Genomic DNA, 25,583 nt, shown 5'->3' on the forward strand with positions numbered 1-25,583 from the left:
TGATCCTGCAAAACTCTGCTTGTCTGAGAATGAGTTACACAGGTGAGTAGTCCCATTGATTGCAGTGAAACTGCCCACTTAAGAATTATACAGCTGAGTGTTTTCAGAATTGGGACCTTAGCTACTCTACATTTGATTTTCTGGGCTGATCCTGTTGCATTTTGTCTGACCACATAACCAGGGAAAAACACATTTGTGCAGGCAGGACCCTTCATGACATTTCTGTCTGTTTGTCTGGATCAGGGGTCGGCAACCTTTCAGAAGTGGTGTGCCAAGTCTTCATTTATTCACTCTAATTTAAGGTTTCGTGTGCCAGTAATACATTTTAATGTTTTTAGAAGGTCTCTTTCTATAAGTCTATAATATATAACTAAACTATTGTTGTATGCAAAGTAAATAAGGGTTTTAAAATGTTTAAGAAGCTTCATTTAAAATTAAATTAAAATGCAGAGCCCCCCGGACCAGTGGCCAGGACCTGGGCAGTGTGAGTGCTACTGAAAATCATAGGTGCCATAGGTTGCCTACCCCTGGTCTGGATGTAATGTGGTAAACTTGAGCACTACATTCTATCAATTCCAAAATCTCAGGGAATGTTCTACGCACTGATGGGCAGAACCCTGTTGAAAACTGGAAGACTGGAAAAAGCTATTTGCATTTAAAGTTGTTCTTTGCTCTGCCTGCTGTGATCCACCTAACACAGTGGTTTTCAAACTTTTGTACTGGTGACCCCTTTCAAATAGCAAGCGTCTGAGTGCGACCCCCCCTATAAATTAAAAACACTTTTTAATATATTTAACATTATATTATATTATAAATGCAGGATTCAAAGCAGGGTTTGGAGTGGAGGCTAACAGCTCGTGACCCCCCATGTAATAACCTCATGACCCCCTGCGGGATCCCAACCCCCAGTTTGAGAACCCCTGACCTAACAGCTGTGGGGCAGATGCTCAGCCAGGAAGAGAGAGAGAGAGAGAACAGTAGCTGTCTGGGAAAGGTACTTTGGAGGGGAGGCGAGGAGAGATGTACAGAATCCCTGGGATCTGGTTGAATGGGGAATGTGAATGGGGGCAAGAGGGAAAAGTAAAGGGCACACAGAGCCCTGGGGCTGAGGGGAATGGGAGGTAGATAGAGCCCCTGGCATGAGGGAGGGGACAATGTAGGGCAGAAGTCCCTGCAACAGAGGGAGAATGGGAGGGTGGCACACTGGGAGCTTGTGTGTGGGACGGTTACTGGGGGAAAGGAGGGATGCAAGGACCCTCTGGTCTTAGCCTGCAGAAACAATGAAGTATGCAATCCCCTTAGTTTATTTCAATTTAGGACCCTGTTCTGCAACTCTTAACACTGCTGAGAAGTAATTCTGTATTTCCTGACTTGTGTGATTAAAATCTTATATTTAATATTAAATTAGCTTAATTTTTGTGTGTGACTAACTTTTGAAGAAAATAAAATGAAAAAGTAGTTTTTATTTAAGAAAAAAAAAGGAAAAGAAACATACAAACAAATTTTAATCAAAGAAGGAACTATGGAGCGGCACAATATAACCCCACCTCAATCTCATAAATACTACTAAATGTGATTAAGAATTGTAGAATCAGGACATTAACCATTATAAATTATTTGCTTGATTAACCAATAATACACCTCTACCCCAATATAACGCTGTCCTCAAAAGCCAAAAAATCTTACCGCGTTATAGGTGAAACCGTGTTATATCGAGCTTGCTTTGATCCACCGGAGTGCACAACCCCACCTGCCCGGAGCGCTGCTTTACCGCGTTATATCCAAATTCATGTTATATCAGGTCACGTTATATCGGGGTAGAGGGGTAGTTACCAGTCGTCCTGTTACACTTCATTACAAACTATTCTTTGGTAAAAAAATTTTTGTACGTTTCTTTTTCATTTTATAGGCTGGCCAGTTGCTCTTCCCACCTCAAATAAGGTCCCAACAGTAATGATATTTCAGCCACATTGCACATATAGTATTTTGGATCTCTGGTTAGATGGCTGGATTATATGCTATGTGGCCAAGTTAATGTTACTATTGAAACTTTGGGTCAGTTCATCAGCTGCTATAAAGTCCCACTGACTTCAATGGAATTATGCCAGTTTGCACCCGTTAAGGATCTGGCTCCTTAACTTTTGCATTTCCTTACATTGTAATGTTCACATTTGTAACCTTAAAGTTGCATCAATATCGATTTTTTTCTATTTTATATGTGAGAGCAGTTAAGTCACAGTTATATCCAAGTATAAGAATATACTGTATCTTTGTGACATAGAGGTAACCTCCGCACTTGCAGTAGAATGGAGGCTACAGCATTTTCTGGCAGGTAACATGATTTTAGTAAGGCTTTTGGCACAGTCCCACATGACGGCTGTTCCCTATGTCCACTGAAGATAGGACAAGAAGTAATCAGCTGAATCTGAAGCAAAGGAGATTTAAGAAATCACGAAAAACTTTCTAACACTAAAGATAGCAAGCAGTGGAGCAGGCTTCCAAGGGAGGTTGTGGAATCCTTGTTATTGAAGAGTTTTAATAATAGGTTAGACAAATACCAGTTAGGGATGGTCTAGGTATACTTGGTCCTGCCTCAGCACAGGAGGCTGCATTAAATGACCTCTCGAGTAGGGTGACCAGATGTCCCGATTTTATGGGGACAGTCCCAATTTTTGGGTCTTTTTCTTATATAGGCTCCTATTACCCCCCACCCCCGTCCCGATTTTTTCACATTTGCTGTCTGGTCACCCTACTCTCGAGGTCCCTTCCAACCCTACATTTCTATGATTCTGTGCCTCTCAAGGAAGTGAAGCATGTGTTTCAAGCACACACATTTTTTTCTTGTGACAAGTGGTGAGCCACAATTTAGCAGTCTTAGTGGCATGTCAGTGCCATTTACTGTAACGTTTTGATGTTGCCTTTTAAGTTATTATTCTATTTAAACATAATCATATTTCCCTTTTCAGAGAAAAAGCAATCAAATAGCTTACAGAAAAAAAAACACTCTCCTTTTGAATGGAAACATTAGGTAACTGAAACTGAAGCACTACCAGCATGCACTCTGGGTGGCCAGAGAGAATTGGACAGGTAAGGGATGTCAGCACTCACTGCAACTGCTTACCTATGAACAGCTCAAAGGTCATGGCTTGCAGATCCAAAATCCATGGTATCCAAATTCAAATCTAGTTCCCCTAGTAATTTACTGGATAGAGAAGCTAACTTTGGGCCAGGTTCTAATCTCATTTGTACCAGTGTAGCTTTATTTGCCTTTTACATCGTGTAGGCATTTATTTGCACTTGTGTAAGATGCACCCACTCTGATTTGGTAGCATTTTATACCGTCTTTGCATTCACTTTGCACAGGTGTAAATGACTGAGCAAGGTGCATGGCTGTGGAAAATCAGGTCCATAAATTTTACTGTGGAGATCTTGCAAAATGGTAGGCATGCCATGACAACAGTGCTGAATTGCAAGGTATGCCCTCAAAAGATGCATGTGTGTGATATGCCTCACCCTTGCATTTGTTTGCTAAGATCTTTTTGGAAATTTTTTAACTCCTCAGCATTGGAGCTTTTGGTATGTTAGCAATTTAGAGTTAACAAAAGATTTAATTTAATATATTTAAAGGTTTAGCAAAATCATTTGCTGCAGCCGGCAGGGGGATATGTTAGAATACTGGCTCTCAACCAGGGGCACAAGTATCCCTGGGGTTCCACAGAGATCTTCCAGGGGGCAAATCAACTCATCTAGATATTTGCCTAGTTTTACAACAGGCTACATAAAAAGCACTAGCAAAGTCAGTACAAACTAAAATGTCATACAATAACTTGGTTTATACTGCTCTATATACTATATACCGAAATGTAAGTACAATATTTATATTCCAATTGATTTATTTTATAATGATATGGTAAAAATGAGAAAGTCAGCAATTTTTCAGTAACAGTGTGCTGTGGCACTTTTGTATTTTTATGTCTCATTTTGTAAGCATGTCATTTTTAAGTGAAACTTGAGGGTACACAAGACAAATCAGACTCCTGAAAGGGGTACCGTAGTCTGGAATGGTTGAGAGCCGCTGTGTTAGAAGACCCCACTGTGAGAAAATAGCAGTAGTATAACAATCAAGCCTTCAGAAGAAGAGCACCAAGATAATTTTAAGCAGAAATATGAATTCAAGAGATCATTGCTATCCTCTTTTTCATTTAGTAGGGGACTAATGTGCAGACTAACATCAAAACAGTGGTAAATAGTACAAACATGAGAGCTGAACACAACTAAATAGTTTAGTGCTGGCTTTTGACACACCACAGCAAATACCCAGCATATGACCTGCATTTCGCTTATGGAGAGAGAGCGAGCACAAAACATTTTGTTTTTAATGTTTAAATTTTCAAAAGATAAACTTGTATAGTCCCTGTATGTTTGACATTTTGTAAGGTATGTTTATGCAAAACGTCCTGTTTTCCAATAATTCTGGCTTAGTATGCCCTCATAATCAAAAGGTTACAAATCTGATAGCAATTTTTTTAATCAAGTTCACCACCCCCTTAAATGTTTTGTTAAACGTGTACAGGAAAAAATTCCTTTCCTGAAAAAGCAAGTCTTGCCCCCACAACCTGTGAACTTTCAAGCGGATCCTTTGCTCAGTAGGCTATAAAGAAATTCTAGAAAATATACTTTAAAAATATATGTCAGATATATTAGTGCAATAGCACTGAACCACAGAAATGCCTCACAAAGAAACCACTGAATGAAATGCCTTTCAGTTACTTAGGTGTGATAAGGTGGTTGTTGAGGAATTTAAGCAAAAAGAGAGCATGCCACAGAAATAGTATCATATGACAAACATGTTGTAAGTTCACATGTTTCAGTAGGTTTTAAAATGGATGAAATACAAGAGAAAATAGGTTTATTAAATACACATGTGAACTACATTATATTTATGGGAATTAGTATGGAATCTGTAGTTAAGAAAGATTTAAGGGTAGATTTAACCAGAAAGCATGAGATGAAGGACAATAGAGTGGAAAATAAGAGCAAGTTTGTGAAAAAGGTTAGTGATGACCCATGTATCTCAGTTAAAGTGGTATACAAAAAAAAAAAAGGCAAAAGTACAGAGATGTTGAAGAGATAGTGTCACCACTACAAGGTGATCTGCGCCTTAGACTCTTTTCAGTTCCTCTCAAATGCACCCCTTAGATGATAGGCCTGGCATCTGACCCCCTCACTCTAGGTGAAACCATGTGGCCCAACCACTCTTGGATTGGCTCTCTAGGCTGTAGCATTCTGGTTCCCAAGGTTTTAACAACACGGACCCAACTTGGTTTTGGCACCTGTAAGAGTTTCCTTTTGGGAACCTGTGACAGCATAAGTTTGCAGTGACAGAGAAACAGCATCTTCAAAACAAAGCATGATTTATTCATTCCTCAAAAGTACAAGGCATATAGAGCAGAAGTTAAAACAATAAGAGGCCTATATGCATCAGTCTATCTTACATAATCTCTGGCAGGGAGAAACAGACTTCTCCTACTGCAGTTTCTACCTCCCTCCCATTGTGTGAATGCTTGCCAGGCTGTCAGCTTTCCAGTGACACACTTTGGGCAGCCTATCTGAGCCCACCCAACCCCTCTCCTTTTTCCAGGATCTTTGAGATTTTAGACTCCCTTCGATCCCAGGCTTTAGCTTTGGGGACAATAAAGCATTCTAGCCTGGATGGAGTCAGACAGGTAGTTTCTTCCCTATTGATGTGCCTAGCCATTGTTTCCTTAACAAGCCTTATCATTGTTTTGGGGTTTTTTGTGGGTTTCTCCCTTACCCACCTTCTTTAATTTAATTCCTGGCAGTCAGCCCAGTTAATATCAAACCGATAACTTGAGAGGCATTTGATATTTCTAAAAAATAACACACGACTCTCTCGTTCTCCACAGATGGTGAGAGCCAGTCCTTGCTAAAAAGACAGACAGAAGACCACACTGCATTTTCAACAGAGGGGTCATCAGGCACGGAACTCACTTCTCCTGGCTCCGGGGTTCTCAAACTGGGGGTTGGAACCCCTCAGGGGGTCACGAGGTTATTACATGAGCTGTCAACCTCCACCGCAAATCCTGCTTTGCCTCCAGCATTTACAATGGTGTTAAATATATTAAAAAGTGTTTTTAATTGATGGGGGGGGGGGCGGTGTCTCACTCAGAGGCTTGCTATGTGAAAGGGGTCACCAGTACACAAGTTTGATAACCAGTGTCCTAGCTGAACACAGTTAATTGGGCAGCCTTCTGGGTAAAATGTAGCAATGTGAGGCACAATATGAGCAATAAGTAGGCTTTATAGATTAAGTGTTTGCAGCACAGCATGGACAGTTCTGTGAGACAGGGAAGACAATCATTGGGCTAAAATAGACTTGGGTGTTGGTGTTTCTTTTAATCATAGATGAATGTTTTAAAATAAACTATAATAGCTGTTGTATATAAATCCTTCCCCAGGTGGAAGTCGTTAACAATTTCTTGGGTTGCTCAGTACTGTGATACATTTTGTTACCCCCCCACCTCCCGCCTCCAGTGAAAGGAAGATTTGCTTGTGCTAAACTAAATGTGAGTTCCTTGACACCACCACCCCTTACTTTGCCTTGCAGGTTAATAATAAGTGCACCTCAAATCCCCTTGAAGCTGTCCCCTGCAGTGTCCACTCCTTAACCACAGAGATTACCAGGTAAGCTGTCCCCAAAGGGCAGTGCACACACCAACTTGTTTGGTTCCACAGAATCATAGACTATCAGGGTTGGAAGGGACCCTCTGGAGGTTATCTAGTCCAACCCCCTGCTCAAAGTAGGACCAATCCCCAGACAGATTTTTGCCCCAGATCCTTAAGTGGCCCCCTCAAGGATTGAACTCACAAGCCTGGGTTTAGAAAACCAATGCTCAAACCACTGAGCTATCCCTCCCACAGAATAACAGCACAACACTGAGATATATTTGTAGTGAAAACAATCATAAGTTTATTATCAAAGGCTAAGAATTAAAAGAGAGGGAGAAAGGATAATGATGGAAACAGAAATAGTTACATATAATACAAGAAGCATAACATGCTTCCTAGAGTCTAAACTTAACTGTAACAGGCTAAAATCCTCTAGTTTCCCACCTAAAGCAACCTCCAAGCATCTCCAACCAACATGGCTGTTTCATGAATGCAAAAAGTGCTGTCCTTTGTTGCTGCTTCAGTGAAGGATGAAGGAGTGTCTTTTTGCCTTCCCCTCTACTCCCCTAAGCCATCATTTTGTCCCCAGAATCAAGATGATCCCTCTGGTTTATTCCCTGGTTTGTTGGCTCCATGTTGCCATCATATCCTCATGCTGATGTTGCATGCAAACGGGCTTCCATTATGCTGGCTTACAATGGTTATTTTACATGCAAACCAAGGCAGACCAGTGAACATGCATCCTTTGGCTGGTCAAAAGCTGCTCGTCAACGCTGCTTTGATTCAGACTTTAAAACATTTTCCAATATATCCACACGACTCTTTACAAATCATCTGTACGTACATCTCACAGTGATCATGAGGATCAGTATGACAAGCTTTTAATATATACCTCACTTGTCCCGCTTTGCGTAAATACTATGAAAGCAATGAGTTGGGTGTACTGAGTTTGTCAGGCCCGTTAAGAGTCACTGCCTACACAAGAGTTGGCATTGAGGGATTCCTGGGGCATGGCTACCCTCGAGAGTTTACAGCGGCACAGCTGCATGACTATAAGCTATCCAGTATAGCTGCTCTAAGCCAAGGAGAGAAAGCTCTCCTTTTGGCTTAACTATTCCAGCCCCTGTAAGTGCCAGTAGCTATGTCGGTAGGAAAGGATCTCCCGCCAACATAGCACTGTCCACACCAGCGCTTATGTCAGTGTAACTTATGTTGCTCAGGGGGATGGTTTATTCACCGTCCTGAGTGACATAAGTTATGCTGATATGGGATGTAGGGTAGACATAGCCTTAGAGTCATAATGTTACTTGGACTTATTTTTTAAGGTTTTGCATGCTTGCTAGAAGGGAGAGTTTTATGGTTGGAGGATAGCAGGGCTGAGTTAAGACTTTAAGATGGTGAATCGATTTCTGATTATCCCCTCAGGCTGGTAACCAGAAGCGGGAATAAGGCTATATCAGGATATCATGCTGGTGGGGATAGTAATTTGTGTTTAACCCTCAATATGTGTTGTCAGTGAGATGGAGCAGAAGCAGGAGCAAAAAGCAGGTGGAAAGGGAGGTGCCAATTTTGAACTGTGCTTTTTAGGAGAAGCTGCTTAGCAGGCTCGTGGGGGAAATAAATAGTGGATTTGCCTACTTTAAGGTGTTTATGCCTTCTTTATGCCTTCAGGATTCTGGGCCCTGCTGGGGATTTGCCTGGCGCTGCGTGTAACTTTGAGGAATCACGAGGGCTGCAGTGAGTTGTTACAGCTTCCGGTGGGCAGTTCTCTAGCAAAAATGGGGAGCATTACAACCCCCTTCATGTCCTGTCTGGCTTCTGTGCCAGGAGCTGCAAGTGGGGATGGCATAGTACTGCTTTGCCAGTGCTATATCACCAGAAATGCCTCTTTGCACAGGACTGTTTTCTTTTTTTTACACTGCTGAAGCAGCATAAATGGGTTGAAGTGGCAGACAGAATTGGGGCCAGAGTATGAAGTGCTTGGTCTCTCTGTGTGGTTGTTGCCAGATGGGTGCTCATAAAATCACAGGGTTAGAAGGGACTACAAGTGTCATCTAGTCTAACCCCCTGCCAAGATGCAGGATTGGTTGTGTCTAAACCATCTAAGATGGATGGCTATCCAGCCTCCCTTTGAAAACCTCCAGTGGAGAAACTTCCACAACCTCCCTAGGCAGTTTGTTCCATTGTCCTACTGTTCCTACATTAGGAAGATTTTCCTGAGATTTAATCCAAATCTTCTATGCTGTAGTTTGAACCCTTTTGTTACCCAACAAATCCAGGAAAAGTCTCAGGAGCAAAATCAGGACCTGTACATGGCCTGCATTGATTTGACAAATGCCTCTGACTTTTGGCTGCCCTCCAAAATATATTATGGTCCTAAGGCTTCTTCATGATCAGATGACTGCCACCATTCTCTGTAATGGCCTGGAGATGGACCCCCATCATCATCAAAACTGGAGTTAAGCAAGGATGCGTTATTGCCCCAACTCTGTTCTCCATCTATTTAGCAGTCATTTTGGTCCTCATTAAAGTCCGCCTCCCCACTGGAGTTGACATTCAATACAGAATGGATGGGCGCCTTTTTAATGTTCGACATCTCCGCTTTAAGTCTAAAGTCCTCAGGGCATCCATTACTGATCTTCAGTATGCTGATGACTGTGCCATCCTCGTGCACACTAAGAACGACCTTCAGTCCATACTGGAGTTTTTTGAACAAGCTTATTGAAGCCTAGGACTCTCATTTAATATTGAGAAGACTAAAGTGCTCCATCAGTCTGCTTCAGGCCTTGCACATGATCCACCACAAATCATCATCGAGGGCCAGAATTTGGAGACAGTTGAACACTTCTGCCAGCTCAATAGCCAACTCTCTCAAAATGCAAAAATTGACAGTGAGATCCAGCACAGGAGCCAGTGTGCATGTGCCTCCTTTGGGAAATTGCTGTGATGCATTTTCATGGACCACGACCTGAGGAAAGACACCAAAATTAAGGTCTATAAGACAATTGTTATTAATATACTTCTGAATAGATGTGAAACCTGGGTGACCTATTGATAGCATCTCAAGAGTCTGGAGATGTACTTTCAGACTCCAACGATGCCTCTGGAAGATCCTTCACATCAAGTGGGAAGATTGCAGCACTAATACCAGCATCCTTACTAAAGCCAATGTCATCAGCATTGAAGCAATGGTCCTTATGCTCCAACTCCTCTGGGATGGACATTGTGTGTGGATGCCAGACTCTCACCTCCCAAAACAAGCCCTCTACTCTCAGCTCACCCATGGTCAGAGATCCCATGGTGGTCAGAGGAAATGCTACAAAGACACTGAAAGCATATCTGAAGAAAACTGATGTGGACATCACAAGCTGGGAGGAGCAAACCACCAACTGACCTCAATAGCTCCATATCCTCCATCAAGCAGTGGCCTGCTTCAAGGAGAAGCGCCTTGCCCTTGAAGCTGAAGAGCGAGCAGAAAGGAAAAAGAAAGAACTTGCTCCCATCAGAAAATGCCTGCATCTAGTGCAGGTGCATATGTGGTTCCAGGTTCGGACTCCTGAGTAATCTCAGGACCCATATGTAAACCTTTGGTAGAGATCATCCTCAAATCAAGGGATTGCTGATGATGCTGAAGAGTTTGAACCCATTGCTTCTTGTCCTACAGAGAACAACTTTTCTCCATCTTTTTTATGGCAGCCTTTCAATTATTTGAAGACCGCTATCATGCCCCCACTTGATCTCCTCTTTTTCAAATTAAATATACCCAGTTCCTTCAGCCTTTGCTCGTATGGCTTGCTTTCCATTCCTTTGATCATCTTTGTCACGCTGCCGCTATGTCCTTTCTATACATTGGTGACCAAAATTGGACACAGTAATCCAGCTGAGGCTTAACCAGTGCCAAGTAGAGCAGCACTATCATCTCCCATGATTTGCATGCCATGGCTCTGTTAATGCAACCTAAAATTGCATTTGCTTTTTTTTGTATAGCTCCGAGATCTTTTTCAACAGTGCTGCTGCCAAGCCAGTTTTCCCCCATCCTGTATTTGTATATTTCTTTTTTTTCCTCTAAGTGTACCACCTTACTTTTGTCTTTGTTGAATTTCATTTTGTTGTCTATAACCCATTTCTACAATTTGTCAAGATCCCTTTGAATTTTAGTTCTATCCTCCAAAGTGTTTGCAGCGTTCCCTCGCTTTGTGTCATCTGTACATTTGATCAGTATACTCTCTCCCTTTCTACATCCAGATAATTAGTAAAGATGTTAAACAACACAAGACCTAGAACAGATCCCTGTGGAACCCCACTTGAGACCTCTCTCCACTCCAACCTCATTCCATTAATAGTTATTCTTTGTTTGTGGTTGTTTAAGCAATAATGTATCCACTTAATGGTAGTTCTGTTGAGCCTGCAATTCTCCAGCTTACTTATCAGAATGTCCTGTGGGCCTGTGTCAAAAGCCTTGCTGAAGTCAAGGTATTTTATGTCCACAGCATTCCCCCATCCTCCAAATCAGTTACCCTGTCAAAGAAGGAAATTAACTGGGTTGGCATGACTTGTTCTTGGTAAATCCATGCTGGCTGCTAGTAATTTACCCCTTCATCCTCCAGGTATTCACAAATTGAATGTTTTATACATTGCTTTAGTCTAGCAGCTTCCCAGGTATCAAAATCAGGCTGATGGTGTGTAATTTCCTGGCTCTTCTTTTTTCCCCTTTTTAAAAATGGGCACTATGTTATCTGTTCTCCAGTCTTCCGGGACCTTTCCTGTCATTCTTGAGTTTGTAAATATTATTGCCAGTGGCTTTCATTTGGTTAGGAATGAGTGAACATAGAAGTAGATAGTGGGACTCTTGTAGGGATGGGGCAGAGTACTGAAAACAATACTCTCACCGTAATAGTCATTCAGTGCAAAACATGAACAACAAGTGTACTCATCTTAGACACTTGGATAGTATATGGTAATTAGTGTGGTATCAATGACTTTATGGCTCTTCAGTGTTTGAAGGGTTAATTGAATCTCTGGAGTAGCGTCTGGTTAACAGTCAGTTACTGATTTAAGGTATAATGACATATCAGTATATTATATTCTGGTTTATTCCACATCTGCCTAGTGTATGTCACACTACAGACTTAAATCTAACTACGTTAGGTTAATTTACAGCCAAAGCAGTAATTACTGCAGTGGCTGATGTCCACACTGCCCTTCTTCTGTTGGTGCGCATCCTCACCAGGAGTGCTTCCACTGACTAAAGAGGGGCAGTGTTGGGGGCTGAGAGCCAGGGCTCTCAGGTCTGTGCAGCTCCCCACAAGGAGCCCAGCTGTCCCCTTGGGCTTCTTGCCTCCCCGTTTCCTGCTGGAAGCAGGGGGCAGTCACCCTGAACAGGGAGCTGGATGGGGGCAGCTGGCTGGGAGCAGGGAACCAGGGATTCTTGACAAGAACCTGCTCGGCTTTCTTGTCAATTTCAAGGCTCCAGCATGAAGCCCTGAAATTGACAAGACATCCAACAGCTGATGTAAGTAGCAGTGTCTGCAGAGACACCGTGTTGCCCTAATTGCACTGACATAAGCCCAATGCCTCTCCTGGAGGTGGAGTTTTGATGTCGGTTTAGTAGGGCACTTACATCGGTGGGCCAAGGCTGACATAATTAGGTCAACATAAACTGCCTTATGTCGACCTAACTGTGCAATATAGACCAAGCCTAAGACCCCATTCCCCAAGTGAGACTGTTCTATTCAAGGGGTCGGCAATAGTATATCTCCTTGAGTGACTCAAGTCTGTGAGAGAAATATAAATCTAAGCTTGCCTAATACATATGTCATTGTGCAGTGGACAATATAAACAATATCAATATTTGCTGCCCAGGGTAGTTAAATTTGCCACAACAGTTTCCATAGTTAGTAAGAACTGTGGTAAAGTCAAATACCATGGTGTGGTAAATGCTGAATTATTTGAAATTCTTTGCTGTATCCTGGCCTCTCTCACTTCTAAACTTTCTACGTACCTGTGTGGTAGACTCAGGAGTAGTACAAAGAAATCCTGTTCCAGGACTAGGACTTGTAGGTGCTATGGTAGTATAAATAATAATAACTAGTAATTATATATAAGCACCATTATACAATATTATCTGTTGCCAAGTATAGATGCTCTTTGCATAACTTGAGAGGGAATATACTGAAATTTTAAAAATTAGTCCCTTTTTGAAATTGCAATACAGTCAAAAGTAAAATATGCTTTAATAGCCCTTCCCCCCACTCACTCATTTGAAGTGACTCTCATGTATATGGGATTCATTTTAGATGCAGTTTTTAAAGTATCTTACTTTTGTGAGATGGATTTTGCAGTGTGTTTCAAAGAGACATTTAAAATCTCACTGATTATTTGTTGAAATCTCCCTCATGCACAGGGCATGAAAAGATTACCAGACACCTGCTACTAATAATACTACCTAGCACTTTTCATCCAGACATCGCCAAGTGCTTTACATAGGTGAAGATGCATATTATTTCCATTTTACTGATGGAAAAATCATGGCAGAAAGAGATGAAATGACTTGCCCAAGGTCACACAGCATATCAGTAACAGAACAAGGAATAGAATCTAGATTTCCTGATTTATTTTTTTTCAGGCCTGTGCCATATCCAGTGGATGATACTACCCCCTCTTATCTAGAGGATTAAATTTAGTAGCCACAGACAGATGTGAAAGGACTTCACCAGCAAGATCTAGAGGCAAATCCCTGCTAAGAAGCTTGCTTCACCCCTTTCTGCTGGAAGTATACTTGGATTCCTGTCATGATGCTGCCCCTAGACACTGCTTGAAGGCTCCATTTTTAAATCAGCATCTAATTGTAGGTATCTGATAACTTTCGAGTCTCACCCCAGCCTCCAAGTTGCAGAAGGGCTGGTAGGTTGGAAGTCTGCTACTGTAGTCTTCTCCTGCCTTGTGAATATTCCATTGCTTCTGCTGCTACTGATTCAATAAGCAACAATGTGAAAATGACACTATTCTTGTAACCCTTATGTCTATTCCCTGGATGTAGTCCCAGTTGTCAGTTTCATTCTGCTGCTTGGGAAATCTATGAGCACAACAGAGACAATAGAGCTGTCTGTCTGCAGACTCTGGAATGTAGCACTTCATTGGTTCACATTTGAAAAATAATACTTGCACCCTAAGGATGAGAAACATTTTTTTCATAAAAGCTTAAATTCTTCAGATTCTGTTGTGTTAATGCCTGCTGTCACCAGGCAAGTTTTATATTCACTGTGGGAGAGTTGGCTTTTCAAGAGCTCCTCATTCAGACTGATGTAGGTTGACAACACTGCTTCAACCATGAACATGGGGCTGGTCTACTCAGGGAATTTACATTGGAATAGCTACATCTCTCAGGAGTGTGAAAAATCTATAACCTTGGGAAATGTAGCTATGCCAACCTAGCAGACAGTGCTAGGTTGACAGAAGAATTCTTTCTCAGGGAGGTGGATTTTTTTACACCTGTGAGAGATGCAGAAGGGGTTTTCTTGTCAGTGCAGGTAGTGTCTCCTGCAGAGATTTAAGTGTAAGCATACCTATGGATGTCTAAGTGATGATCTTGCAAACTGTAACCCCAAAACATTCCCATATTTTTCCCAACGGTAGTGAATTTAAGTAAGTGTGCATTGTATATCACATATTGCTGTCAGGGGTGTGATATTTGTATTCCAGTAGCACCCCAGAGTCCTAGAGAGGAAGACTGGTCCAGTGGTTAGGGTGCTGGCCTGAGACTCATGAAGACCTGGGTTTAACTCCCTGTGTGTTGTTGGACAAGTTGCTCTGCCTCAGTTCTCTCTTTATAAAATGAGGATAATAATACTTCCAAGCTTTGCAGGGATGTTGTGAGGATATATACCTTTAAAAAAAATTGAGGTGTTCAGATACTATGGTAATGGAGGCTATATAAGTACCATAAAGGGAGAGCCCCACCCACAGACTGGAATCCTGTGTTGATGCCACTGTGCAAATTTATAGTAAAAAGGCAGCTCCTGCTCCAGAGAGTCTTAGTGTAAGACAAGAGACAACAGATGGATCTAGATAGATAGCTGAGGAAGCACACGTAAACAATGAGGCAATATAAGATAGATTTAATGGGAGGTCAGTTAATTAGGTTTGTTCTGTTAAAAAAAAGAAATGCGCTGGATCCAAATGGAATATAAAGGAGAATCTCGTGTAGAACTCCAGTGGCAACAGAAATTTAAAATATCCAGGTGTTAGGATAATGCATTTTAAATAATAATAATTAAAAAAGCTGTCCGCTTTTGAACAAAAGGCAAGGGTTTTTTTTTTGTTTGTGTGTGTGTTTTAACCAGCGATCCACCCCCTTTACTTCCCTGCAACAAGAGGAGGAGGAATCCCTCACCACAAATCTTCCCCATTCAAGATGACCCACACGCAAAATCTATATAAACAGCTGATGTAGTAAACCAATCAGCGCAGTACAGCTAGAACAGCAAAACCCTAGCAAGGGCCAAAAAAGGGGAGCAGCAGCAGAGAGCATTAGGCGCCTCCTCCTCGTATTTCCTCTCACGCCCACTTCCAGCAGAGGAGGTTTTTTTGCTTTCAGCTTTTGTCGCTTTATGTTAAAAGTTAACTGGGAAAGAATGTGCAAAGAGTTTGGGCATTGGGTGAGTTTCTTCTTTTAATCTCGTTGGGGAAAATTGTATGGGGAGGGTTGGATGGTCGGCTGTCCTCAGCATGGGGAGGTTTTATTGGTATGTTGCAATGGGAAGGAGGAGGGGATTAAACGTAGCTGCTAGCGAACGGGAAAACCCAGAGAGAGCAGAGGAAGGAGGACACAGCATGTGTGACCTGCCAGTGGCAGCAAGGAGGAACCTCCGGGATCTCCGCGTCAGCAGCGGCCCCAGTTATGCGCATACATGGGAGTGTGTGTGCGTGTTTGTGTGTCTTCTCTGTCTGTGCTGGAGGGATGGGCCGCTGTAGGGGGGAGTGCGACACACACCTGCGTGCCCACTGCATTGCATTGTGACAGCAGCCCCTCATGTTGGGGTGTGAGAATGCAAATAGCTTTGTAATAACTTTTCTTTAGGTTCTTAATCAAGTCTTGACTTTCTGGTCATGTCGCCTAGGAAAAATAGAATTCTCTTTAATAAGACTTTAACAGCTGTTTGTTGCTGCTGCTGTTTGGGATTAACTGCTTCATGGCTGAAAATGTCTCAGATGCTACCAGTTGACCAAATACGACGTCATGTCATAACTACTGATACAACTGACGTGTTCTGTCATGGTGTTGCATGGGCTGGCTTGGTGCTACATCATCTAACGCTCTCCCAAAAGTCTGACACACTTTTGTGAAGTCTGGCGCAGTGACGCTGTGTTTGACACACTGCTGCCTGGCTCCATTGTAGTGCTGGGCAGTCTATTTATTATGTTAACATGACTTTATCTGACATGGCACTGCCAGGCCCAGTGTGGCACTGGGCACTCTGGCACGATATCACTTTTCCAGGGTAGGGATGGTGGGGGGCAGTGTGGATGGGCTGGGGGAGAGGGAATCCTTGCTGGCTAGGGGGATTTTTTTTTTAAATGTTAGCCTGGGTGCGTATCTAGTTTCACTTCTGTCCCTTCCCACCAGCCTGTGAGGAAACCCCCTCAGTGACCCCTCCCCCTCCCATGCAGACAGGGAAGAGGGCGGAACCGGGAGACCCGATGACGTCACTGGACCGGGCCGCTTCCTGCAATAGAAAGTGAGCGAAGGTAAAACACCCCCTCCCCCCCTCAGACCCGGAGCTGCCGCCGCCGCCGCCGCCGCGCGCCTCCCCTCGCGCTGCCCAGCTGCTGCCCCCAGCCAGCCACGTGAGTGACCGGCCGGGGAGCCCCCAATGGCTGCGCCGCCAGCGGCCCGCCCGGCCCAGCGGGGCCCGCCTACCCGCTGCCCCCTCCCCACAGCCCGGCCTCAGGGACGCCTCCCCCTGCAGCCCGGCCCGCCGGCCCCTGCCTGGGTCATGCATGGAGCATCCCCCGCTGCTGCCTGCGCGCCGGGGCGGGACTAGTGTCAGACAGACAGACCTCGCCCAGCGGGGGCGCCCTGCTGGGGCCTGGGTGGGTGCGGGGGGCGTCACCGATGCTGGAGCGGTGGGTGTTTGGGCGGGCCGGGGCTGTTTGGGGGCGGCACAGGGGGGGTGGGGGCCGGGGATGTTTTGGGGGGCTCGGGGCGGTACAGATGCTGGAGCGGTGGGTGTTGGAGGGGCGGAGGTGTTGGGGCGGTACAGATGCTGGAGCGGTGTATGGTTGGGGGCCTGGGGTGGTGGGCGTTGGGGGTGCAGATGCTGGAGCGGTGTATGTTGGGGATCGGGCGGTGCAGATGCTGGAGCGGTGGGTGTTGGGGCTCAGGGCGGGGTGCTTGGGGCGGTGCAGATGCTGGAGTGTTGGGGGCCTGGGCAGGGGTGCTTGGGGCGGTGCAGATGCTGGAGTGTTGGGGGTGCTTGGGGCGGTGCAGATGCTGGAGTGTTGGGGGCTCGGGGCGGGGGTGCTTGGGGCGGTGCAGATGCGGGAGTGTTGGGGTGCTCGGGGCGGGGGGTGCTTGGGGCGGTGCAGATGTTGGAGTGTTGGGGGGCGAGGGTTGTTGGGGGGCTGGGAGGCGGCGGAGATGGGCGGGCTGGGGGCGTTTTGCACGGCTGCTCAGGCGAGGGAGGGGGCCAGCCCCGGGTTATGTTTGTCCGAGGTTGTCAAGTGAAGGAGGCTCCCAGGCGCCGTGTTTCCTAGCTGCTGCCTCCGCCGCTGGTGCCCCCTTACACCGGAGCGGCCGCCATCAGCAGCGGCAGCAGGGCCGGCTCCAGCCGCCCCCCGGAGCAGGCCGGCAGCGGGGGCACAGGCCGGCGCTGTGGTGAACCCCCAGAGCGGGTCCCATGCGCCCGGCGCGGCCTGGGGAGCCGCCCCCTCTGCTTGTCTGAGCCGCGGCGGCGCCCAGACACGCCACGGTAGGGAGATCGGGGCGGGCGGGAGGCAGGGACCAGCAGGCCCGGCTCCAGCTGCCGTCTTCCCCCACCCCCACCTCCCTGCCGGGGGGCTGCGGTTTGTGCGAAACCCGCCTTTACTCCTGTTCCAGCAGCGTGTGTTTGTTTCCAGCCGGGCTGTGTGTGTGTGTGTGTGAGGCGCCCCCAGGCAGGCTTTGCTGGGTTGTGGCAGGGAGTAGGCAGGCATCCCGGTGATTCCCCTCTCCCCCAGCCCTTCCCATCTGTTTCCTTGTCCCCCCTACGCCTCTTCCCCGGGTCGGTCCCGGTCGCTCTCCCCCTTCCTGGCATGTGGATGGATGTGTGCAGCGCTTTGTTCGGTGCAGCGTTGCAGAGGGGTTTTCCCAGGCTCCTCCCTCTTTATTCATTCATGTTTTTCCCCTTTGCAACTTGTGTTCGCACTTCTCATCATTTCGTGCTTCTCTCTCTCTCTGGGTTTTTTTAATACTTGCCTCTAACCCGCTTTTCTGGTGATCATGATATGGCCATGTTTTCAGGGAGATAACTGAGGAGGAAAAAGGAGATTTCAGATTTCTTTAGCTTTTAAAAGATTTCTACCTGTACCCTTGCTACTGCGTGATTTCCCCCACCCCCCAGCAAAAAAAACTTATTATTTTATTGCTGGTGGGCAACTGAAGTATGCAGTTTTAAATATTATGTAACATGTAACTTGTGTTGCAACAAAATGCTAGGAAATGTTCTAAGAATCCCTGTTCAAAGATATGTCAACATTTTGAAACTTACTTGAATGCTTAACTTTAAGCACTTAAGCGGCATATCTTTTTCCAAAGGTGCCAGGTGATTACCCGTAGCTCTCACTGGAGTTTATCATCATCATCGGGATTCAGAGATGCTGAGCACCTTTTAAAATTTGGCTACAGACGTAGGTGCCTAACTTCAGTCACCAAAGCTTGAACATTCTGATGTTGAATGCTAAATTTCATTTATAATGTATTCATAATTATACCAAACATCTTTTAAAGGATGAACAACTTAAACATCACACTACTGCATGGGATTTTTTTTAACATAATTTATTATTATAACTGAAAGAAATTTGTGAAAAAAATCTATTTTCCAATTTTCATTTGTGTAGTCAGTTCCTTCTTTGAGTCTTTCACACAACAACAGATAAGAGAAAAACATTTAAAATTAATAGCAACATGTCATTGTAAATACAAAACAATGGGTAAGCTTCAGGGGCAGGTGTAGTAACTGAAACGTATACACTTTTTAATTGACTTAAATAATTTCAGGTTTACAATGTCCTTTTACAAACAAAGAATTGGAAACAAAATACAATATCTTTGTTACACCTAGAAGATAAGGTGTGTGAGGATGGCCTTTATCTCCCCTTTCCCCCTCAAGCAGTTTCACTTGCTGCCTAGTCCGATTAAAGGCTCTATGTCAAGTAATTAAAAAATCATTACCTGTGTTGTTAGTACTGTAGACAGTACATTTTAAAATTAACTCTATATTTGTATGTATTACCTTTTCATTCTGTTTAGCTTGGATAGTGGAAGTATACTGGTCAATTTCAATAAGCAGTTCTACATGAGCAGGATGCTGTCCTTTTAGGGTTGTAAACACTGCAGAGCGATTTAAATCCAAGCAAAATACTGTTTAAATAGAAATAAAAAATCATGAGAACACTTTTGTGCATGAAGCTTTGTAGAACTGGGAGGCGGGGGGGGAGGGGAGGAGGAATCTAGCTCTTGTGACTAAAATACGTATTTGTGTCCCTTCAAATATATGGAAAACCTAGTTGCAGAATATTAGGAGAGTGTCATTTTACCTTGGTCTATTTCAGATATTGGCCTTATACACTTAGATGTTGCAGCTTCTTCTGTGTGGGTGGACAGCTAGACCCATCCAGAGCCCTATTGATTGGCTTCAAGGTGGTTCAGGAGTCTATCCACATGCAAGATTAGGGCCTGATTTTGTTTTCCATGTTACAAAGAAAGGTTGCAATGAAACCACCAGCAAAATTTCTCCTGACTTTGTCACAGCTGCAGGCTCCTGCAGATGCCTAGTGTCATGGAGGGGAAGGAATGGGAAGTATATATAAGAGGATCTCTAGTACAGCATATTTCTGTTCACTTCCTTTCACCGTGGATCAAGATCTCAAAGCCTGAGGTTGAGTATTTTTGTGGGGAAAAGTGCATGTTTTTGGAAGTTAGAGAAGAAACTGGGAAAGGTACAAGCAGTGCATTATTTCTTAGTCCATCAATGACATCCTTTGTAACCCTGGAAATCTGTTTTTGCTAACAATAGTAATAAAAGAAAGTTTGAGTTTCTTGGAATGAAAGATGCTATATAGATACAAAGGATTATTAACTATGCTTTATTAATTTGTATAGCAGCTTTAGGGTAAAAAGAGGGTAGAGAGGATATATCTGTTTTCATATTAACATCATATGTCTCTAAAAAACCCTTTTTTTTTCTCTCCTTTTTTTAAGCACATGGATTAATTGACCCCTTTGGCAGATTTATGGAGCTGCCTTTCCTCTGCTTGCTCTACTTGCTATTTTGGAGAGGAGAAAGTGGCCTCTGATTAGAGCAAAATGCCTCGGACAAAACAGATACATCCCAGAAATCTGAGAGGTAAGAAGCTCCTACCTAAGAAAGCAAAATTTCCAGGAAGCTTGGGAACAATTTCAAATGGAAAATTAAAGGAACACATACCTTGAAAAACAAAGTTTCTATCTGAAAAATATTTTATACACTAGTGTTAGATGTAATGTCTAAGATTACTGTAATAGAGACAATTTAGAGAGAGGGTGGGAGGGCACTTTTTCAGTTCTTGTAGTTTATTTTGTGCATGGAGAGCACGTGGCTGTTCTAGAGATTGCAGAAATGCCCAATATAGGCTAGGAACTTTCCAAACACAAAGGAAGACGTGGTTTCTTGCCACAAAAAGTTTACGGTCAAAGGCCCTGTCTACACTTACAAGCTTACAGAGGCACAGCTGTACTGATACAGCTGTATAGCTGTACTGATACAGCTGTGCTGCTGTACGAGTGCTCCTGCAGCCGCTTTATGCTGACTGTTGACATGCTAAAACCAGCAGTGGTAGCTATGTCAGTGGGAGAGCGTCTCCCGGTGATATAGTGCTGTGCATTATCATCAGAGTTTCTAGTCTTCTACAATTAAGTGAGCCTTTCATTAAATTAAGCAAAGAACCTTTAGAAGGAAAATCTGGGTATAGTGTATGCCCAAATTTGTAAAATGATTATTTACAAGCTTTCCTTAGGATTTATTGTTATAGTTAAAGTTGCTTAGAGAGGCTATAAACTTCATATATATAGTACATATATTTATTATCATCTTAGGTTATAGAAATGAAGGAATTTTAAAAATCAGTTTGCTGTTCATTATTTATATTGTTTCCATTTCTCTCATCTTAAATGAAGCAAATGTAGTCAGTTTCACTTTTCAGGTTTAGTGTTGCTTTGTCACTGTTTGCAAGCATTGCAGGAAATCTCTGCTTAAAATAGTTTTTGCTGGAATTTTATAAAGTAGAAATATTTAAATATTTTAATTTTAGAGAGTGTTTACAGTGTCTCTTTTAATGAGTACAACTTATAAATGAATCAAATATATATGTATGATGTAATAAGTTATGGCAATTGGTTCAATTAATTAGACCTGCCAAAAGAAGAAATTTATAGAGTCTAAGATGAAACTCAATATTTTCAATTTCAACAAAAGCATAATTTTTTAACAGTATAAGGATAGGAAATCTTTATTTTAGGGAGGGCATCATGTACTTCGTTCGGTAGGTAGATTGTCAGGATCTTAAAATCACCTGTAGCAATAGTTTTATCATCTCTCCCCACGCCTAATGAATGGACCTACCTGACTTCTCCCTTCCCCATTGCAAGTGTTATGTACTCTACTTGAACTTCAGAAGCTATAACTTCCTTCAGAGCTCCTTACAGGAGTCACTATTAAACATCCCCTAACAGTATCTGTTCTCCAAATGTGCTATGTCTATTGCACTTACATCCCAGGCCACTTTGGAGAGTGAGCAACTATGACCAAGAATTTAACATTTCTATTGCCTCTTAAAGCCTTGAAAATAATCTCCTTTTTGGTTAATACTAGACTTTTCATAGCATGGGATAAAGTTTTAAATTGCTGTTTTAATATGTTCTTGTGTTTTAAAAGTTGGTTGATTATTGCATGGTTTGAGAGAATGAAATAGCATCTGTTGCTGTTAAATCCAGAGATAAAGCCATATTTCACTAGATATCTTTTCTTCAGGTGAGGTGAATTTCATTTACTCAGTGTTTTAAGTAAAGACATTTGACTACTGCTTGCAGACTAGATGTGTCCCTAAAGCATTCTGTGGTGAAGCACAGGTTTCTTTCATTTTATGGGCATTGAGGTGGTTGTTTGTTTTTTGTTGCTTTTTCACTGTCTATTTATATAGTGCTGTACTAATCTGACTTTTACAGAGGGAAGAAATTTTAGCAAGAAGACAGGACATTGGAAACATTATTTCACAAATAATTATGTGACAATAAGATCATCTGATCACTTGCTTTCATGATTATACAATACTGACAAATTATTTTTTTTATGCCAAATGGGTGAATGAGCATGGAAATCGGAACAGTCCCAGTGGAACACGTTGCATATGCCTGCTCTGTATCATTTTGTTTCACAGCATTAATCTTCTCATTTCTTTATGGCTTTGTTGAATATATTCTAATGTGGTGAAATTTTTTTAGTGCCATATTGACTATTTTGGCAAAAGGTCTCAAAGATATTTTCAAACCTAGGCTCTTGACTGTTTAATTTGAAGATGTTAACTCCAGCTTTGGCGATGATTGACTAAAGCCTGAGACAAGTTGTATGTTCTCAGGTCTCGGAGTGACAGGATAATTATATTACCAAAATATTCAGTAGTTCCAAACATAAAGTCCAAAGGCATGCCCAGGTTAAAGCTATCACAGTCTGTTACCTATAGGTTAAACTAGAGGAACAATTCATAAACAGAAGTTCTCTATACTTTTCTAGCCTTATGAGTAGTCTGATGGGATATCATGCCTCTAACTAAGAAACATCCTCACATTTTAAAAAAACAAGAAAACACATTGTTTTCTCCAGTAGGTAGGCACAAAGATTAAAATCTGTAGGTGTTATACTTCAGTTCCTAAGCATCTTAAGAGGTTACATTTTCTTACCTATTCCTTCCTTTTCATCTTTTGAATACTATACATGTCTTATTTAATACAACAGAATTATAAAGAGAAGAATTGGTCAATTGACCAGTGAAGGGACCACTCTATGCAGCTACCCTGTCTATTTTCATGGGACAGACCAGATTAGGCAGTTGTTCCACAAATATAACAAACATTTCTCACTAATATATTCCCCGAAGTGCAATTACATTAGAGACTCACTTTTAGCAGGGTTGATTACACTTGGTATTTGTTGTCAAATGGCTGTGAGTTAATAGAGCAAAACACTAACTCTCCTGCTTTTGCTTTCTTGGATGTCTATTGAATGTCACAATAGTGAGGTTTTGTTTTGTTTTGTTTGTAATTAAAACTGGTTGTTTATTATTTGTATTTTGGTAGTGCCTAAGAGTACCAGTCATGGACTAGGCTCCTGTTGAACTAGAAGCTGTATAAACACAGAACAAAAAGATGGTAGAGCACAATTTAGTTCCAAAAATATGGGCCAGCTTCTTTAAAATTATATGTTAAGAGTATGAATTTTAGTTATTTCTTGTATTTTCCCTTCACCATCAAATATTTTCCACTTGAAGCAGATGATTGTTCTGTCTCTAAAGCTTAACAGCCCTGTTAGGCTTTTAACATTTTGTGTCTGCTAAGGAAATCTGAACGTAATGTGAAATTAAGATATATTCTACTGTAATCTAAACAGTGACCAGAAGTTTATTGGAAAGCTGGATCTGTTATGGTTCTTCCACTGACTTCAACGGAGTTGAACAAGTGTTCTGTTAAGTAAAGGGTTCTTTCTGTATGGTTAAAATTAGAAACTATTTTTCAGTAATGAAAGGTGCCAGTGTAGATTGAAGATTAACAGGTTGATCTTTCTTACCAGTATTTTGGCACACATTTCGATATATCTTGTAAATTAGCTGCTGTGCCAGGCTTACAAAGCATGACTAAGAGTAGGTTTGAATCAAGTGCCTAACACTTTAATTAAAAAAAAAAATCTGATTCTGTATTGTTTTTCAGCTTAAAAAACTAAAAATAATGTTGACTTGGTTTTTACTACTGTTACTGCTGCATAGATAGTGCTTTGTTTACAGGCATTTGAGGTGTCATTACTGTGGTGCTGGTACCTCACAAAAATTAATGATTTAAGCCTGTACAATGTACCTGTGAACAGGGCCGGCGCAACCCATTAGGCGACCTTAGCGGTCGCCTAGGGCGCTAACATTTGGGGGGCGGATCTTCGGCCGCCGCGGTCGTTGGCAGTATTTCGGGGGTGGGACCTTTCGCCGCCTCTGTCGGGGGTGGTATTTTGGGGGTGGGACCTTCTGCCACCTAGGGCGCCAAAAAAGCTAGCAGCGCTCCTGCCTGTGAATATCAGAGGTAGGGGAACATTAACTTGTCTCTCAATTCAAAGAAAACTGAGTCACAGAGAGGATAAATGACTTGTCCAAAGTCCCATAGCAGGTCTATGGCAAAGCCAGAAATATACCAGTAACTGTCAACTTCTGGGCTTAAGGTTGTGCTTTGCCAGAAGACTGCACATGATTATAGAAGTGTCCATTGAGTCTATAACAGTTGGGGCCTCTGTACAACACGTACTTCGTTTTGTGTAGTTTTTTTTGTACAAACTATTCCAAAAATCTTTACAGAAATAGGAAGGAAAAATGGTCTTGTGGTTAATAGACTGGCCCGAGACTTAGAAAATTGGTGTTCAGTTTCGTGGTTTACCAGAGACCTGGGCAAATTATTTAATCTCTCTAAGTCTCAATTTCTCATCTGTAACATGACAGTAATGATACTTCATTTCTCTCTCTCTTCCTCCTCCCCCTCACACTTTTATCTGTCTTGTCTATTTAGATTGTAAGATACTAGGAGGGAAAAGACTGTCTTGTACTATCTGTAAATACAACACCTAACAGAGTGAGGCCAATCTTGAGCAAGTCATCAGAGTGCTGCGTTAACACGAACAATATATTCTATGTAATTACATACAAAAACACTGCTAGTAGAATGTTACGGTTGTGAAATACTGAAAAGTTAGGAAATGCCAGAATTAAAACCTTATTTCATTCCCCTTGTGCATATGCATTGTGATACAGTCTTTAAATATGTGATCACGTAGTTTTTTCCTCAGTGTACAGGATTGATGGGACTCATGAAATGAACCAGAGTTGTGTAGTGAAAGAGACTGTTGTCTGTAGGAGCCCTGCCTCATTTGTTGCAGAAACTGGAAGTTGTGTATCATATGATAGAGAGGATTGCAGGAAGAGAGGATGATCTCATGGTAAGACAGTTGAATGCTGCCCTGGGGAATTGGATTCTACCGCTGCTTCTGCCACATAATTTCTATGTGATGCTGGGCAAATCTCTTTAAAACAAACTTTTCACAATAGGCCACTAATTGTGTGTTCCTCATTTATTAAAATAACTTTGACACGTGGGTCAAAGTGCTGAGCTCTCACGATTGCAGCTGTTCAATTAGACCTGTGATTTGAACCTGAAGTAGTAAAAATGCTCTGAAAAATCAGGTCCTAGATATCTCAAATTGTCTAGTTTTGGGTGGGCAGTCTCTTAATAACTGTGCCTCAGTTCCCCATCTATACAACGGAGATAACCAGATCGCTTTGCCTCACAGGGCTGCCGTGAAGATAATTTCATTCATTTGTGAAGCACTCAGACACTACCGTGAGAGCAA

At 42.7% G+C, this 25,583-nt stretch overlaps 1 protein-coding gene across 11 annotated transcripts in view; it reads left to right on the plus strand.

Moving 5' to 3' along the window:
* Window positions 1–15,170: 15,170 nt before the first annotated feature.
* HIVEP1 (HIVEP zinc finger 1) overlaps window positions 15,171–25,583 on the plus strand; it is a 180,392-nt gene continuing 169,979 nt past the window's right edge. Inside the window, exons 1-3 of one of the 11 annotated variants that reach the window (XM_039522225.1) lie at window positions 15,171–15,347; window positions 16,316–16,437; window positions 20,153–20,297. In XM_039522225.1, the coding sequence (XP_039378159.1) occupies window positions 20,258–20,297 (40 nt within the window). In that variant the 5' untranslated portion in view covers window positions 15,171–15,347; window positions 16,316–16,437; window positions 20,153–20,257. Of the gene's footprint in view, window positions 15,348–16,315; window positions 16,438–16,478; window positions 16,537–16,696; window positions 16,816–17,402; window positions 17,661–17,924; window positions 18,577–19,575; window positions 19,830–19,867; window positions 19,891–20,152; window positions 20,298–25,583 lie in introns of those variants that run through there. The other 10 variants (XM_039522227.1, XM_039522229.1, XM_039522226.1 and 7 more) reach the window with 10 other exon arrangements.

This window comes from Mauremys reevesii, linkage group 2 (genome assembly GCF_016161935.1).
Source record: "Mauremys reevesii isolate NIE-2019 linkage group 2, ASM1616193v1, whole genome shotgun sequence".
NCBI classification, from domain to species: Eukaryota; Metazoa; Chordata; order Testudines; family Geoemydidae; genus Mauremys; species Mauremys reevesii.